At 45.1% G+C, this 12,163-nt stretch overlaps 1 protein-coding gene across 10 annotated transcripts in view; it reads left to right on the top strand.

The window, feature by feature from the left end:
- Positions 1–12,163, top strand: part of RYR3 (ryanodine receptor 3) — a 568,796-nt gene that overhangs the window by 330,103 nt on the left and 226,530 nt on the right. For all 10 annotated transcript variants that reach the window (XR_014810912.1, XR_014810914.1, XR_014810913.1 and 7 more), the window contains exons 22-27: positions 555–658; positions 2,972–3,055; positions 5,014–5,173; positions 6,561–6,708; positions 7,606–7,811; positions 8,400–8,574. Coding sequence is in view for 6 of the 10 variants with exons in the window: in XM_084969350.1 (XP_084825476.1) it covers positions 555–658; positions 2,972–3,055; positions 5,014–5,173; positions 6,561–6,708; positions 7,606–7,811; positions 8,400–8,574 (877 nt within the window). In the remaining 4 variants the exon portion in view is untranslated. The remainder of the gene's footprint in view (positions 1–554; positions 659–2,971; positions 3,056–5,013; positions 5,174–6,560; positions 6,709–7,605; positions 7,812–8,399; positions 8,575–12,163) is intronic.

Raw genomic sequence — 12,163 nt, 5'->3', positions numbered from 1 at the left:
GCGGCCCAAGAAATGGCAAAAAGACGAAAAAAAAAAAAAGTAAGATGTGGGGTACATGGGGGTAAGTAACTTACCTTATTAAGCTCAAGTTCACCTGTTTCTTTTTGCTTTTCTCGTGTGGCTACTAGGAAATTTGAAATTACAAATGTGGTTCACCTTGGCAGCTGCTTTTGTGTTTCTGTCAGACATTGCTGGCCCCAATTCTGTAGTCCTTTATGTTCTGCAGAATGCTACCCTGCAGTGGCACTATGGTTCCATGAAGTTTGGACAGGCAGGAGCATGGCTACCACACATGAAATTGCATCTCTGGGAAAGCATGTTCCGAATGCAGACATTTGAAGCAATCCATAGAACACAAGCCACTGGCAGCCTGGGGACCGCATGTATTATTTACTAGAGAGAAGATGGTCTATTTGCCTATCAGCAAATAGCTGTCTTTGTCTTGCCTGATATGAATGGCCTGGGCCGTGTTTCAAAGTGTGTCCTTTTCTGTTTTCCAAGGCAGTGCCGGTTGTCAAAACTTAAATTATGTTCTCTCTTATGTTGTCACCTAGATACGGGATGACAATAAAAGACAACACCCCTGCCTTGTCGAGTTTTCAAAGCTGCCTGAAACTGAGAAGAATTATAACCTACAGATGTCAACCGAAACCTTAAAGTGAGTGCTTAATTAAATTGAATTTGGACTCAACAGTGAGTGGATGATTTAACGCCTTGTGACTAAACTAGACTTGATTCTCTTGCCTCAAAAACATGATGCGTTCTGATAAATTAGTGAGGATGAGAATTACTCATGCCACAAATGGATTTAGCATAGTGAATAATATATCCGCTGTTGTTATTTAGGACATATCATTCTCAAGAAACCATTTGCTGTTTGCCTGGGAGAGGAAAAGCATAGGGAGAAAAAGAAAAAGAGGAGAAACTTAGAATCAAGGGACCAAGTGCCTCTTTTAGTTCATGTTTCATCAAAAAAAGAAGATACAGGAGTTCCCATCGTGGCTCAGTGGTAACAAACCTGACTAATATCCATGAGGATGTGGGTTCGATCCCTGGCCTCGATTAGTGGGTTAAGGATCTGGCATTGCCATGAGCTGTGGTGTAGGTCACAGATATGCCTTGGATCCCACGTTGCTGTGGCTGTGGCGTAGGCCACCGCTGCAGCTCCAAATTTGACACCTAGCCTGGGAGCCTCCATATACCACAGTTGCAGCCTTAAAAAAAAAAAAAAAAAGAAAGAAAAGAAAAAAAAAGATACAGGAGTTCTCATCATAGCTCAGCAGGTTAAGGACCCAACATTGTCTTTATGAGGATGTAGATTTGATCCCGGGCCTCGCTCAATTGGTTAAGGATCTGGTGTTGCCACAGGCCGTGGCACAGACCACAGACATAGCTTGGATGGGGTGTTGCTATGGGCTGTGGTGTAGGCCCCACCCAGCTGCAGCTCTTATTCTACCCCTAGCCCCGGAACTTCCATATGCCACAGGTCCAGCCATAGAAAGGAAAAGAAAGAAAAATGTGATGTGTTGCAGGTCATATTAAAACTGAACAACTTAACCTCGCTAAGTCTCCATTTTCTCATCTATGAAATGAGGATAGTGAGAGTCCTTGTCTCTATCTAATTGTTGTCATGGTTAAACAAATGAGATGATAAATATTTTTTAGAAAAAGAAAAAAGATGAGGCATTTCTAAAAACCAGTAGAAAAACATGGTTTAATTCAATTTAAAAATAATGTTTCCATCTCCCTGATCTTACCCATGGTTTAAACCTTGATTCAAATCTTCATTTTTTTAGCCCAGGCTTATACCTCCCTTCTCGAATTACCTTTGTGCTTGTTACTGGTGTTGTCTGCGTTGTATTTCTCTGTTCTCTGGCTATTGGTGCAGAACGTTTTAACACTGCGGTTTTGCTGGTGCACTGATGCTCTGTCACAGAGCCTTGTCTTATAGGCTCCCGTATGTGATGTCTTCAGTCACATCAACACTTCTTGAGGCAGCAGGCTTGGTACCTCCTGGTGTCCAGCACAGCTCAGGGCACTTTGTACAGAGAGCATGCAGGAAATACTTGCTGGCCTCTGGCTTTGCTGTTAGGATCCTATCTGTTCTCTGGAGAGAAATGCAAATTTGTAAACTAGAAAATGTCTCCCAGAGGGGCTATTCACAAACTTTTTTGGTTGCATTTTTATGCTTGGTACCATCTAAATAAAGGGTTAACAGGAGTTCTGCAGCGGCCCAGCAGGTTAAGAATCTGGCTTTGGGAGTTCCCGTTGTGGCTCAGCAGTTAACAAACCTGACTAGTATCCATGAGGACACGGGTTCTATCCCTGGCCTTGCTCAGTGTGTTAAGGATCTGGCATTGCCGTGAGCTATGGTGTGGGTCAGACTCGGCTCGAATCCCAAGTGGCTGTGGCTGTGGCATAGGCCAGCAGCTGCAGCTCCGGTTGGACCCCTAGCCTGGGAATCTCTATGTGCCACAGGTTTGGCCCTAAAAAGACTAAAAAAAAAAAAAAAGAAAAAAGAAAAATCTGGCTTTGTCACTGCTGTAGCGTGGGTTCAGTCCCTAGCCCAGAAACTTCTGCATGGCATAGGTGCAGCCAAAAAACCAAAGAGTTGGCAAATTAAGGCCCACAGACCAATCCAACTAGCCACCTATGTTGTAGGTCATATTAAAATTGAACAACTTAACTCAGTTTTTTGGTAAAACCGCTTTATTGTAGCAAAGCCAAGCTCATCAATTTATCTGTTGTCTATGGCAGTTTTTGCTCTGCAGTGTCAGAGCTGAGTTTTTTTAACAGAGACAAAAGGACTGCAAAGCCTCAAACATTTCCTATCTCAACCTTGACAGAAAAACATTTGGCAAGCTCTGTTGTAAATGAAGGAATATTGTCGGGTTTTATCACTTCAGACACAGGGTCAGGTTTTTGCTGTCCTTCACCTACAGATGATCCTTGTCCTCTCTCTCTGTTACAGAACCCTCCTGGCCCTGGGCTGCCACATTGCTCATGTTAACCCAGCTGCTGAGGAGGAGCTCAAGAAGGTCAAATTGCCCAAAAAGTAGGTGATTTCTTAATGGTCGGAGACCTTTCTTTAGAATTTTTTATTTTTGTCATTGGAGGTTTTAATGCTTCAGTCTGAATTTTAAACTGGGAGGACAAGAGGCCCATGCATAGAGGCAGGGGACAGCCTCAGATACTTCCAGCACCAGCTCAGAGTGGTTCCTCCAGGTACCTATACCGCACTGAAACCCCATACAGAAGTCAGCTGAAGTACAGCACTTCCAGGCTATTCCTCTTTTTGTTCCTTCCACCTGGACCTACACTACTATTGTTAGCTTTGAGCCAGAAGATGCAGCGTTCAGATGGCTATGCTGTCTCGGTCTATAAGAATTGCACTTGGCACGGGAGTTTGAACATGGTTGGTAGCAACAGCAAAGATCTGCTCCCCTGGCCTTGGGCCAGCCTTGCAAATCCCTAGTGGAAATGGGTGTCTCTGCCAAGGTTTAATTTGGCCCCTAAATCTGCCTGTGTCCTACTCTCCCTCCCATCTGTACACTCACAGAATTGTGTGCTCTCACGCATTCAGGCGCACACTCATGGGCGCATCCCCGGCTCATTTGCTGGCCCTTATGTGTGCTGGCTTTGGGTGTGCACGCTTTCACACCCAGGTGTCATAATGACGAACACAAGCCAAGGTGATGCCAGCTCTAATCAAATGCTTATCTCCCCCTTCTTCTCCATGAAACTTCCAAGCTGCCAAGCTCTCCACTCTCCGCAGGAGTGCCCAGTGCTGAGAGCAGCATTTCTGAGGGGCAGCAGCCAGTCCAGGCTGTGGCAGTCAGTGCTCAGTGCTCAACACATCTTGATTCTGCCCAAGACCAGGCGTCCCCCACAAGGTGGACGAGGGGCAGTGTCCTGTCTGCCGTAGACCCTGTACCTCACACTGCTCAGAGCATCCTGGGGAGAGTGAGTGCAGGTTTGCAAGTCATCACATTTAGGTTCTGGCCCTCATCTGGGCAGTCAGTGGCCTGGGGGCCATGAGTGCCTCTGGATTTACATGGTTGTGATCAGCTGCTCTCCTGCGAATCACTGCACACTGGGCTCTGCTCCTCTCCACTTACACGATGCATCTACCCAGCCTCATCTTGAGCTTTTCCTGTTTTCACAATATCTGTTGAATTATCTGGCAAGTTCCCGACATTTGCAGCAGTGACTTCTGGACTGGACAGCAAACCGTGAAGGTCACTTCAGGCTCACAAATTCACTGACGTTACGATTAAAAAAAAAAAAAAATCTCAGAGTTCCCGTCGTGGCTCCCTGGTTAACAAATCCGTCTAGGAACCATGAGGTTGAGGGTTTGATCCCTGGCCTTGCTCAGTGGGTTGAGGATCCGGTGTTGCCGTGAGCTGTGGTGTAGGTCGCAGATGTGGCTCAGATTGCCTGTTGCTGTGGCTCTGGCATAGGCAGGCAGCTACAGCTCTGATTCGACCCCTAGCCCGGGAACCTCCATATGCCATGGGTGTGGCCCTAGAAAAGATAAAAAAACAAAACAAAACAAAACAAAAAACCTTGAAGTTATTTTTTTTTTTTCTAAGACTGAGTGATCATTCTTTGCTGGTTTATAAGAAACCATTCGGCTCAAGGTGCCATCCTTGCCAATGTGGTCATAACCTTTTATGTTTTGAAAGTGAAATGATGGAGCTTCAGGTAATGTTGCATTACACTGAGTGTGACCATTGTTTATAGGTCACATAGTAGTTTGTATAGAAGGAAGGATGGATTTGCACAGATCATCCCCTTTCTCTAACAGTCTCCTTGGAATCTGTGACACATTGGCAAATAGGATGGTAGATTAGGGCTTCCCCTGAAGACTTGAAATCAAGTGAACTACGCATCTGCCAAGGGTAGAACCTGTGACTGTAGCATTATTGTCACAGGCTGTGCAGTTGATCTGAAATCTTGAATGGGGGAGTCAGATAGTTCTGTTCAAAATATGTATTTTCCATTTACTCATAGCTACATGATGTCCAACGGCTATAAGCCAGCCCCTTTGGATTTGTCTGATGTGAAGCTGTTACCTTCCCAAGAAATTTTAGTGGATAAGCTTGCAGAAAATGCACACAATGTTTGGGCAAAAGACAGGATAAAACAAGGATGGACCTATGGCATTCAACAGGTGAGAAGCGCCCGGTCAGGCTTGCTTGAGAAGCTTGGGGATGTGATCATCCATCAAAATGCCATTTTCTTTGGTGGGGATGATTGGAGATGGAGGTTGCCCTTGCACTCTGTTCCTCATGCTTCAGCACATTCATTATTTATAGAATCAGGACTGGATGGAATTTGTAACGGTCACATTGACATTAACTCCAGGCACAATTCCAATGTTGCAGCGATGGGTAGGTTTACCTTTTCTTGGCTAGTCTGGTTCCCTTGTGATCCTGTTGCGCTGTGTATATGGCCACAGCCTGCATCTTTTCTCATTCCCTGTCTTGTTGTTTGCATCATGGAGAGCTGAGTTTTCAGGCACTCTCCAAGGCCAAGGTAAGGCTCACACAAATCAACATCACAGCTGATGTTAAGTAAGCAAGTTTCAGCAGCATTTCTTAGATGGTCCCAAGTATCTACCACCGAAGGGGAAAAGGATGGGAAGCTAGCCCAGGAGAGGGGCAGGCCAGCCTGCCAAGAAGCCCATGCCCTGCAGTCCCCAGGGCTGAGATTCCTGGGCAGCGTTCTTGGCTTGTCCAGAGGCAGCCAGGGAGCCAGGGCCCAGTAAGGAATTAGGGAGAGTTAAGAACCGGAGTTCAACCCCAAACCATCTGGCACATCTCACATTTTGTAATACTCCCCTCGTCTCAGTAAGTACTGGGTTCAGCTCAGGGTGAGAGAAGTTCAGGGGTAGCTGTGTGCACATGCATGTTCATTCATAAATGAGCCTTCAGTGCCTAGAATCAAGAAAACTGCAACTATGAAAACCATGGCAAAGAAAGTGAGGGGTTCAGAACAGCATGTTATGTTAGGGTGACTTGTCACTACCATTGTCGTCTTCTTAGTCCATATCAAGGAACGGAGGACTCTAATTCAAATATGTGTCTATTGCAATGAAATGGACCCACTATGGCTCTGCTACCTTTTCAGATATTTCTCTATGAGCTGAGATGTCTCTGTTAGTTATCTGTTGTGAAGAGGCCACAACAGCTTAAATCCTGGCATGTTCTTTCCTAGAGAAATAATTAGGCAAACCCCCATCTGCCTCGCCTTGGGAATGGAGAGGTTTCTAACCAATTTCATGACGCTTCATTTTATTCACAGGCTGACATTATTAAAATGTGTTTTTAAATGCTAGCTTTGAATGCTAGTAAAAAAAAAAATTTTTCATTTATACTCATTTAATCCTGAAAAGAAGTGGCAAGTATGTACATTGCTAAATATCAAGGCACTGGGAGAAGAACTAGCAGACTCCTAGCGGGAAGCCAGGACTGTCACTAAGAATATGTGAGCAGGACAAGCTCTCTGTCAAAACCAAATGCCCTTTTTCACCCTCTGTTTTCTCTGGTTTCACATAGGATTTAAAAAACAAAAGAAATCCCCGTCTGGTGCCTTATGCACTACTGGATGAGCGGACCAAGAAGTCGAACAGAGATAGCCTTCGTGAGGCTGTTCGGACATTTGTTGGTTATGGCTATAACATTGAACCGTCAGACCAAGAACTAGGTAACGAGTGGAGAGTGTTCATTCTGGCCCCAACTTACTCAACAGGTCTTCTTCTGGAGAAATGCTGACTTTGAATAGGTCTAACTTACAGTGTTAGAAATGCTATTGGTGTAGAGGCCGCTATTGGTGTAGAGTTCATGCTAAATGGTGAACTTCAAGAAGTAGGGAGAAGAAGGAGGGAACCATGCTGATAATAAAGCAGTGTCCCCTTGGCAGATGTTTCTGTAACGAGCACGTCTATGACCCAGTCCCACAGGGCATAAGTTATCCTCCAGCGTAGCTGAGCTTTTTAGGATATTTGCTCACAAAACCAAGTTACTGTTATTTGTCTTGTTTTCCAAACTTGTGAATATAAGCTTACTTTATATTGAATTCTAGCACTATTAACATCACCAGCTTATGTATATTTAAAGGGTCATTGTCATCTCAGACCCTAGGAGATACTAGGATATTCTATACACTGGGAGATACTAAGCTAGTGGGGCAGTAAAAAAGTGGTTAAGGGGGTAGATGTGGAGTAAGACAGACTTGGGTTCAAATGCTTGCTCTCCTTGGTTTATTGACTCTGTGACCTTGAGCACATGAACCTCTCCGAGCCTCAATTTCTTCATCTGTAAAATGAAGACAGTAATACTGACATCATAGGATTATTGTGAAGAAAACTGAGTTTTAGTTTCTACTATAGAGCCATCACTCGGTGCGTGGTAACTTGTACTCTTGTTATGTGGTGATGATAGTGATGATGATTACATTATGCACAGAATGCTCTGTTGGATGGTACGAGATCTATCATCAGTCTTTGTTGTTCAAAGTCCTTTGAGGAATGCTACCTAATTATTAAAAGCCTCTGTTCTCTCACTCCGTCCTGCACCCTTGACTCCCTTCCTTTCTCGACAGCTGACCCAGCCGTGGAGAAAGTCAGCATAGACAAGATCCGATTTTTCCGGGTGGAACGCTCTTATGCAGTGAGATCAGGAAAGTGGTATTTTGAGTTTGAGGTGGTGACCGGAGGAGACATGCGGGTCGGCTGGGCCAGGCCAGGCTGTCGGCCTGACATCGAGCTGGGGGCTGACGACCAAGCCTTTGTGTTTGAAGGCAGCAGGGTGAGTCTGGCTGGTGTCCACACATCCTCAGCCCAGGGTTTTCTGCTCCAAACATGTCCCCAGAAGTTAGAAGCACTGAGTATCTAGACTGCTGGCTTTAAGAGTGAGGAGCCCCCACTGGCTAATTTAGACCATTGAGTGACCATCACCTAACGCCTGTCCCTGTGTGTTTTGCTCTAGAGAAAGGAAGGCCTGCACACTCTAGGCCTTTCTGTCATCACCTCTGTCTCTGCTTTGCCCCTCTGAGCCTGTGCCCCCCTCTGCAGAGGATGCTTACAGAACACCGTGTAGTGAATATGTGGGGAAATCGTATCATTTTGTTTAAGAGGGAGTTCAGCTTGTTTTCATAGCTTACTAGGTAACGGGAGATTCACGTCACCTTTTCTGATGAGCCATGTATGTCTCAACTTCACTTATCTGTACGTAGACCATTTCTCTCTATGAGATGTCCTTAGTATAAAGGCAAATGCCTTGTGGAAGCCAGGTGCAACTGCCCATGAGGAGAAATCGCACATGAGATCATTTCTTTAGCTTCCCAGGGGGCCTCTAGGACCTCATTTTTCTAAGCCCTGGGCACTTGTCTTCCAGGGTCAGCGTTGGCATCAAGGGAGTGGGTATTTTGGACGGACCTGGCAGCCAGGAGATGTGGTTGGATGTATGATCAACCTCGAAGATGCTTCAATGATCTTCACGCTGAATGGGGAGCTGCTGATCACCAACAAAGGCTCTGAACTTGCCTTCGCTGACTATGAGATTGACAACGGTAAGTCTGCCCACCTTCCCCCTTGCACCTCCAGAAGATGAAAGATGATCCAGGGAGCAGGGTGAGGCCCTCTACCTACTCACTCAGGGCACACTGACTTTTGCAGATTTGAAACCCTGGTGGTGAAGATGCGCCCTTACACTCAATTCTGAAGAATCAAGTCAAGTACTAGTGATAGTTGATGTACTTCCAGAGAGACTGACAAAGAAGCTCCCCTCTAATTACCTGCCCTGTGCCTTGGCGCATTAAGGTTCCTGGGGGTTTCCCAGTGGTATCACAAAGGAAATGCTAATTGCATATGGACAATGTCCCTGACAGGAAAGAAAAGGCAGGAATTAAAGAATTATCCTCTTATTCTGATTTGACCTGTCAGTCTGAATGTTTGTGTAATTGAACTTGATGCTTTGATGAGAATCAATGAAACACAGAAGTTCAACTTAGCAGTTCCCTTGAATGAAATAGAATTTATTTTTAAATTCAAACACACCATGAAACCCAAGTACAGTCGCACTTGTTAGTCACCACAAATAAACAGCCATTAGGGCATGCTTCCAGCTACCCAAGGGAGCTTCTTATTTCCCATCTACATTTAACTCCTCCATTATGAACCCAAGGTGTTGGCACTCAGGGAAGAAGCACTGGACTGCAGGTCAGCTGACCCATTCCTAGGAAGCTGTGTGGTTCCCAGAGTCTTGACTTTGCCAGGCTTTGCCTTCTTCATCTGTACCAGGAAATAAGACAGTAGACTACCTAAGGGCCAACACCCTCCTCGGGTGTCAGATTCTATGTCGGTGTCTCAACACCTACTGTGTCCACAGCCCCTTCCCTGGTGCTGGGCCAGTCTCTGCTGCTTTGGTGCAGACGAGGAGGAGGTAGGGAGATTGAGAGGAAGAGAGGCTGCTCAGGGCAGGAGGGCTGGGTTCCCATCCTGCCCCTGCCCTCCCGACCTGTGACGTCTTGGGTTGACTTTATTTAACCTCTTTGACCTCATTTCCCCCTCTGTAAAAGATCACAGCTTCTGGTAGCTCTAAACTTCTGAGACTACAAAAAGAAATAGTCCCGCCTCCCCCAGACAGTTAAAAAAGATAAAACTGCAGAGGCTAGAGCAGCAGAAATACATGAGTATATTTTTAATACATATAAAATATTCTTTTTATTTATATTTTATTTATTTTTATTTATTTATTTTGCTTTTTAGGATTGCACCTGTGGCACATGGAGCTTCCCACGCTAGGGGTCGAATCAGAGCTACAGCTGCTGGCCTATGCCACAGTAACAGCAATGCAGGATCTGAGGCAAATCTGCAACCTACACCACACTTCACAGCAACACCAAATCCTTAACCCACTGAGCGAGGCCAGGGATCAAACCCGCAACCTCATGGTTCCTAGTCGGATTTGTTTCTGCTATGCCATGATGGGAACTCCTAAAATATTCTTTATATACAAATTGTTTTAGCTTTATAACTCACTTTCACACTTTTTACAGACACCTTTTATCAGCCACATACCCACCCAACTGGACCTTAAAAGAGTTTTAAAGCTTTTTTTAAGAGCTCCATATTTGAGCAAACAGAAAAGTTGCAAGTCAGTGTATTTTCCTAGGAAGATAGAATGCCTGAAGCCTGATGGGGTCATGTTTTAATGCCTTCTGAAAAGGTATAAAATCAAAGTTTTAAAGAAAGAAATGTACTTTGAGAGACAACTGGGAAGGATGCTGCCAGCAGAAAGAATGGCTTATGCACTGGTTTGGATAAAAGGGCAGACCTAAGGGCACCGGCAAAGATCCATCCTCTGGCTCTGCTCTTTGGAAACAGATATTGACAAAGTAGTCCCCACAGGCAGTGCTGTCTTTGTGAGGCTGGAGGAGAAGGGAGACCTGGAGGATTCAGGCTCATCCCCAAGGAGAGCAGGGAAGGTCCAAAGACCAGCCACCTTTTCGTGGCTCTCCTGAGTGTGGACTGGAGGAGGTTGATTATCTATGAGGCTTTGGCTTAGCATAAGGAGGAAACAAGAATCTTGCCTGTGTGCAGAGTTCTAAGAACTCTGTAAAGTCTAAAGCCTTGCTACTCAAAGTGTGATCTACTTGTTAATAAATGCAGAGTCTCAGACCCCACGCCAGTCCTACTGAACCAGAAACTGCCTTCAGACAAGATACTCTGGAGGTTCACATGCACTTTAAAATATGAGAAGCGGAGTTCCCTTTGTGGCACAGTGGAAACGAACCTGACCAGGAACCATGAGGTTGCGGGTTCAATCCCTGGCCCTGCTCAGTGGGTTAAGCATAAGCTGTGGTGTAGGTCGCAAACGCGGCTCGGATCTGGCGTTGCTGTGGCTGTGGTGTAGGCCAGCAGCTACAGCTCTGATTAGACCCCTAGCCTAGGAACCTCCACATGCCGAGGGTGCGGCCCTCAAAAAGACAAAAAAAAAAAAAAATTGTAAAATATGAGAAGCAAGGAGTTCCCATTGTGGCTCCTCAGTAACGAACCCAACTACTATACAAGAGGATGCAGGTTCAATCCCTGGCCTTGCCTAGCAGGTTAAGGATCTGGCATTGCTCTGAGTTTTGGTGTATGTTGCAGATGCGACTTGGATCTGGCATTGCTATGGCTGTGGTGTAGGCTGTCAGCTACAGCTCTGATTCAGCCCCTAGCCCGGGGGCTTCCATATGCCTCGGGCACGGCCCAAAAAATAGAAGACAAAAAATAAATAAATCAGGTGTGAGAAGCAGTGGTCTATAGTTTACACAAATGCAAACAGTAGCAATGTCAAGGAGTTTGTTTTCTAGTTGGAAAAATAAATATGACAATATGGACACATAGGTAACTACCAATGGATACATGGATATATATGACTCCCAATGCGAAGCAGTAGATTAGAAACACCAAATGACCAATAGAGAATGAAAATTCTGTAAGAGTGGGATTGGAACTAAGGTTAAATAAAGAATATGAGCTGTCTACCACTAAAGAGAAGGGCATTCTTCTCGGGATGTAAGCATAGTAATAGTGGGGAATCAGGAAACTACAAGAAAGAGTGATGATATGTTTTGGAAGATTCGTGCATGGAATTTATAGAAGAAGAAGCTGGAGCGAGAGATAAGGTACAGATTATAGCCTTGAATACCAAGATTTGGTCTTTTTATTCAAGAAACTCTTTTTGTCTAATCTGGGCCCCACACCGTTGGACTTTGCTCTCTGTGACACGTGGGGCTGTCTCAGGGTTTGAGCAGAGGAGTACTATAAAGAAGAGGGATGTTTCAGAAGAACTCCGCTTTTAGAGACCATCTGTGTTGTGATGAAAGAGATGCGTCATTGACCTTTTGTGTGCAGAGACAGGACTTGACCTTCAGAATAACAAAGCGTATTATTAGGAAGCTGTTTTATAATAGAATGGTACCTATTGTGCTAATGCATCGTACTGTAGCATCGTATCACACTTCAATAATATGGAGATAAGATAATTGGGAGGCTCTTTCAGTTCTGTGATGGCTCAGAGTCAGAGGAAGGGCAGTTGAAAGGGAGTCAGCAGGTCATTCTTTGAGGACAGTAGCCCAGAGGCCTGGAAGAACCCTAACACATCTTTCTGTT

The sequence above is a fragment of the Sus scrofa genome, chromosome 7 (genome assembly GCF_054392235.1).
Source record: "Sus scrofa isolate SSC_HxYL_T2T_F1_AM1 chromosome 7, Sscrofa_HxYL_maternal_Yorkshire_Landrace_v2.0, whole genome shotgun sequence".
NCBI lineage: Eukaryota > Metazoa > Chordata > Mammalia > Artiodactyla > Suidae > Sus > Sus scrofa.
This window is presented reverse-complemented; position numbering and strand designations above follow the sequence as displayed.